Source organism: Octopus bimaculoides, chromosome 17, assembly GCF_001194135.2.
Source record: "Octopus bimaculoides isolate UCB-OBI-ISO-001 chromosome 17, ASM119413v2, whole genome shotgun sequence".
Lineage (NCBI taxonomy): Eukaryota > Metazoa > Mollusca > Cephalopoda > Octopoda > Octopodidae > Octopus > Octopus bimaculoides.
Genome location: NC_068997.1, coordinates 28,083,355 through 28,089,294, shown reverse-complemented (window position 1 = coordinate 28,089,294; position 5,940 = coordinate 28,083,355). Strand labels below are relative to the sequence as shown.

General features: G+C 37.7%; 1 protein-coding gene across 1 annotated transcript in view; it reads left to right on the top strand.

Moving 5' to 3' along the window:
- The window catches only part of LOC106870688 (protein ecdysoneless homolog), a 37,577-nt gene that overhangs the window by 19,464 nt on the left and 12,173 nt on the right, over positions 1 to 5,940 (top strand). The window contains exon 3 of the mRNA XM_014916845.2: positions 2,265 to 2,352. Within this exon, the coding sequence (XP_014772331.1) occupies positions 2,265 to 2,352 (88 nt within the window). The remainder of the gene's footprint in view (positions 1 to 2,264; positions 2,353 to 5,940) is intronic.

Here is a 5,940-nt window from a genome sequence, read left to right as displayed (position 1 = left end):
TCATCTGTCTATCTGTCTATCTATCATCTGTCTATCTGTCTATCTATCATCTGTCTATCTGTCTATCTATCATCTGTCTATCTGTCTATCTATCATCTGTCTATCTGTCTATCTATCATCTGTCTATCTGTCTATCTATCTGCCACTGTGTGTGTGTGTGTTTTGGTATAAACTAGCCCCAGCTTGTTAAGCACATCAATTTTTCTGCATACTTCAGGTTCAGTGAGAGCAGGGTTACTTTTGTATTGATTGCAGTGTGTTTGATGTGTGTGTGTTTGATGTGTGTGTGTATGTGTGTGTGTGTGTGTGTGTAAAACCTCTCCTCCACTATTGATTGATCCTCAAAGAATTCTATCCATCTCTCCAATAATATTGTTCTAAAGCATGATCAGTAAGCTACAAATAATTCATTTACCGAAAACAAAGAACCAATGGACTTTTGTCTGCTGACATACACAGTAGTACTAACAGTTGTATTAGTAGTAGTAGTAGTGGTAGTAGTAGTAGCCATTCCTCCTGAAACTAATATATTGTTAGCAGAGGACATTTAGGGGGATGGCTGGCTGGATGGTTAATGTTGAATTACTTGAAATGTTTGGCTCAGTGGCACAAGTTTGTGGTTGTTGCGATGAAGGTGGAGGGGTGGGCTAAGGAGAGTGGAAAGGGAGATGGTAGGGAGGAAGGGAGCAGAGCTGGCTAAAAGTGTGTGTGTGTGTGTGTGTGCGTTGCTTTTTACTGGGATATGAGCTTCAGGGGGTTTAGTCTTATTACGCTGGCCTCCAACACTTTAGTGTATATTTTATTGACTTTGGAAGGGAAAAGGCAAAGTTGACCTACATATCTATCTGTCTGTCTATCTATCTATTTATCTATCTATCTATCTATCTATCTATCTATCTATCTATCTATCTATCTATCTATCTATATCTATCTATCTATCTATCTACCTACCTACCGACCTACCTATCTATCTATCTATATATAGGATGACTCCTTTATAGGTCGTGTGTGTATGTGTGTGTATGCACTGACATACATCAATAAATATTGATTCCTCGTATTAGAACAAAGCCACAAAGTTTTTAGGGATGGTATTTCTTGGTTGAGTTCAGATGCTGTGTAATTTTATTGACTATTAAAAGGCAAAGTTTGAATTCTAAGCAGGATGTAACTTGCTGATTGGTCATTGGTAAATATTGTATGGAATGGGAATGTCGGGGAGGAAGGGATCAGAGAATGCCAGGGGCAAGAAAGATTAATGTGTGTATGTATATGTATATATATGCATATATATATATGGAGACGTATATATGTATATATATGTATATATATATGTATACGTATATATGTATGTGTATGTATATGTGTATGTATGTGTGTGTATGTGTGTTTGAATGTGTATGTACGTACGTATGTATGCATGCGTGTATGTATGTATGTATGTGTTTATGATGTGTATGTATATGTACATATGTATGTATGCATGCATGTGTGTACATATGTATGTATGCATCATCATCATCATCATCATCGTTTAACGTCCGCTTTCCATGCTAGCATGGGTTGGACGATTTGACTGAGGACTGGTGAAACCGGATGGCAACACCAGGCTCCAGTCTGATTTGGCAGAGTTTCTACAGCTGGATGCCCTTCCTAACGCCAACCACTCGTGTGTATGTATGTATGCATGCGTGTATATATCTATTGATGTATGTATATTATTTTCAAGGTTGTTGGCTGGATGGTATTTTGATTGTGTGAGTTCTGAGTTCAAATCTTACTGTAGGTGACCCTGCATTTTGTCCCACCAGGGCTAAAGAAACATTTGAATGATTACCAGTAAAGTGTTAGAGTTAAGTTAATCATTGATAATAATCAATGCACCCCTCTCATAGTTTGTTACATGCAGCTTGTAGATTGTGTTTTAATGGTTATCATGAAATTGGTCAAATATGCACTTACACCGGTTTTCAAAGTAAGGTCTTCATATATGTCAGTGTTTGCATGCACCCCTGCTCTGACATCATGGGGTTATTTTAAACAAACATCATTGTCATACAACCAATGTTGTTTGATTCCAGTCTTCTGTAGAATCCATGTCTGGCTGTGCGGTGCTTGGAAACAAGTGAGGGTAGGGGACAGGAAGGGCATCCAGCTTTAGAAAATCTGTGTCAACAAACATCTGTCTGACCCATGCAAGCATGGAAGATTGGACATTCAATGTTGATGTTGTGCTTATGTTATGCTCCTGTAATGTTTTTCAGAGTTAGTGACAATGACAAGGAATTCCTTCTGATCGAAGCGGCTGATGTACTTCCAGAATGGCTTAACCCTACCACTTCTGAGAACAGAGTAAGTATTGCTTGTGTGCTTTGTTGTTATTTCTGCAAAAAGTTTTCTGATGGATGGAAGATGTCAAAAATAATGATTGGAAGAAGTGAAAAAAAAAAAATCATGTAAAATTGAGGTGCCAGCATGAACAACAGATGTCCTCAGTCAAACTGTCCAATCCATGCCAGCATGGAAAGCAAATGTTAAACGATGATGATGATGATGAATACACTGCTAGCAATTAAGGGGCATCCATCTACAGAAAATCTTCCACAACAAATTTTGTCAGACCCATCTATGAGGGCATGGAACATTTAGCATTGAAACCACAATAATGATGATGATGAGGAAGGGGAGGATGATTTAGCACTCAAATTAGTCTAATAAGTGGATATTAGTAATTGAAAAACAAAAAACAATATGAACTGATAGATAAATAATTTCCACACACATTCAGTGAAATAGAGCTGTATCATCTCCCAGCTGTATCATCTCCCAGCTGTATCATCTCCCAGCTGTATCATCTCCCAGCTGTATCATCTCCCAGCTGTATCATTTCCCAGCTGTATCATCTCCCAGCTGTATCATCTTTATTTTTCCAAAAAATTTTGCCTGCATTCATTGCAGTTATTTCCGTTGCTTTTATGTTTTAATCACTTGAAGAGGGAGTTTTTGCACACTAGTTACATGGGTAGTAGTTAATCGGTGTTTTTTTAACTCCCTGTATTACATACGTAAGACCCCTGTTGTGTGTGTCATGTATTTTAGCCCAGTTCTCCTCCTTTTCTGCTAATTCGTCATCTTTTCTAATAAAAAATGAGTCAGCTAGAGAGAGAGAGAGAGAGAGAGAGAGAGAGAGAGGAATTCTACAGCAGTGTTGTATGCGTAATGGCAAACAACTATAGAGAATGAGAGACAGGAGAGTTGATTCCTACACATGTACTGCTTCAACTCCCTAAGAACGAATACATGTCATGTAATTTTAATGCATACTTAAATCGTGTATGCATGTTTGTTATTTGTGTGCGTATATGCACACATGTATGTCAATGTGTGAGTATTTGCTGACTGTAATTAAATGGTGACTTCTATACTGATTTCATTACGGATAGTAACTACTGTATGGAATCCTATTGATTTGTTTCTGTCTGTACCATACTGTAAACATTGTACTCCAAGATTACTGACTCTCTAAAGATTTTTCTAAGCATTGACTTAGTTATGACTGCATTACTAAATTATAGTTATCACATAAGTGTTATAATCGAACGATAACTATTTTATCCCACATACATTGCTGATACATGGAGTGTTTGTTTATTTTATTTTATCTGTTTTTTAGTTTTTTTTTTTTAATAGAGAAGACCTGTTAAGTCATGTAAAACCAATATCGTAGCTGTGGCCAGTGCCCCCTGACTGGATTCCATGCCGATGGCACATAAAAAGCACCATCCGAATGTGGCCGATGCCAGTACCCTCTGACTGGCTCCCATGCCGGCGGCACATAAAAAGCACTATCCAAATGTGATTGATGCCAGGCCTGCTTGACTAGCCCCCATGCCGGTGGCACATAAAATGCACCATCCGAACATGGCTGATGCCAGTAGCCCCTGACTGGGTCCTGTACCAGTGGCACATAAAAAGCTCCATCTGAACGTGGCCAATGCCAAGCCCACCTGACTGGCTCCTTTGCTGGCAGCACATAGAAAGCACCCCACTTTATTTAAATGAGTTTTCCTACAGACCTCAGGATACTGAAAGGTCTGTCAGCTTAACATGTTCACAGACCCCCAGTACTACCTTTGCAGCCCACCATGGGTCTCTTTATTCTTTATTTTACCAATGGGTTACATTCATCATCATCATTCGCCAGGAACTGGTAAGGGGCCAGGGACTGCACCAGGTTCCACATCAAGTTTTGGTTTGGTTTCTATGGCAGGATACCTTTCCTAATGCCACCCACTTGACAGAGTGTACTGGGTGCTTTTTATGTGGCACCAGCACTCACACCCCTGTGCTTTTTTCATGGCACCTTGGTTTTAGGATCTCAATTCAGTTGCGGTGGGCTTGTCTTATTATTATTGCTGCCACAGTAATGAGATGATATAGAGTGTCCATAAATGACCTAAACTGGACTGCCTCTCCCAAGCCATCAGTTTGAAAAAATTACATTAACTCTTCAGATTTCTTCAGTAAATGTATTGCTTATTTATTCAAAACATTTTGAATCGATCATGTGCTATCTTGTAGTTTCAAGATTTCAGTGGTTTGTTTGTATATTTTTAGAATGACATTGTAGGGTAGGTGTGAGAGGTTGGATGTGGTCAGTTTGAACATAAAACAGGTTGAATATTCTGGCTAGATATGGCCAGATTAAATGCTAAAGGATTAAGAAACTTTCAGAAATTCAACCCCCCAATGAGGAAGTGCATCATCTTGCTGGAAAATCACTGTTGTTGCAGGTGATGCAACTATGATGCAACAAATAAAGATTATTTTGGACAACCTGTGTTATGCTTTAAATTAGTTCAGTTTTACATTTTGCAATTTGGTGTGAATTTTTAGCTGCAAGTTGGCATGGAAACTTGGAGTCTTGTTACCAATCAGACGTAATTAAAATTGATATCAATACCATGATTATAGTGATACACTGTATATAATTGAGGATAATGAATGAGAAGAGCTCTTATGATATTCTTAATGAATTTACAGACATCACAATATTCGTTGTGTATTGTTCAGACATCAAAGTGTTATATGATATTGTATATTCTAAAGTTAGAATATTATTGACCACGTATTGCAGTGACTCATTGCTCTGTGGCAAATACTTGGCAAACTCATAATTTCAGTTCTTATTGGAATCATTTTTGGCAGAAACCATAAATGCTGCATTTTCCCATTTCTTATTTCTGTAAGTCTGTGATGAGCCATTGATTGACCTGTCAGGCCATTCTTTGAGCTCAAACACCCACTGACTGTTATTGTTGACAAATGTATTGGGAAAAATAAACACAATGCAAAACAAAACAAAACAAACAAGCAACATAAAGCACTTTGGTCGGCCTGAGTTTATAGTAGAAGATACTTGCCCTAGGTGCCATGCAGTGGGACTGAACCTGGAACCATGTGATTGGGAAGCAAGCTTCTTACTACACAGCCATGCCTGCGCATATTTTAACAATTCCTAATAATGTTTGATTATAAAAAAAAATATAATAGAATATTTCTACCGTAAATGGCTAGGAGGGTCCATCTGAGTGAAATAGGGAAGAAGGGTCCAGTGGTAAAAGGAATGGTTGAGAAACACTGATGATGATGATGATGACAAACCATAATAGAAGACAAAAAACAACAAAATAATCAGAAACTAAATATCATCTTTGTTATGAAAAAAAAAAAAAAATATTCCTCTTGCTGTTTTTGCCAATCTATGTATGAAAGTTGGTTTAATCATATCCTCAATGGATACATAATCATAAAAAAAAAACGATCGGAATAGGATATTGGCAAATCTGGTTTATTTCTGAAAACAAAATAAAATATCCTCAAGGCTGCAGAAATATTTGCAGTGTTTTCTTTTTTTAAATTATTTGCTCATCAATATTC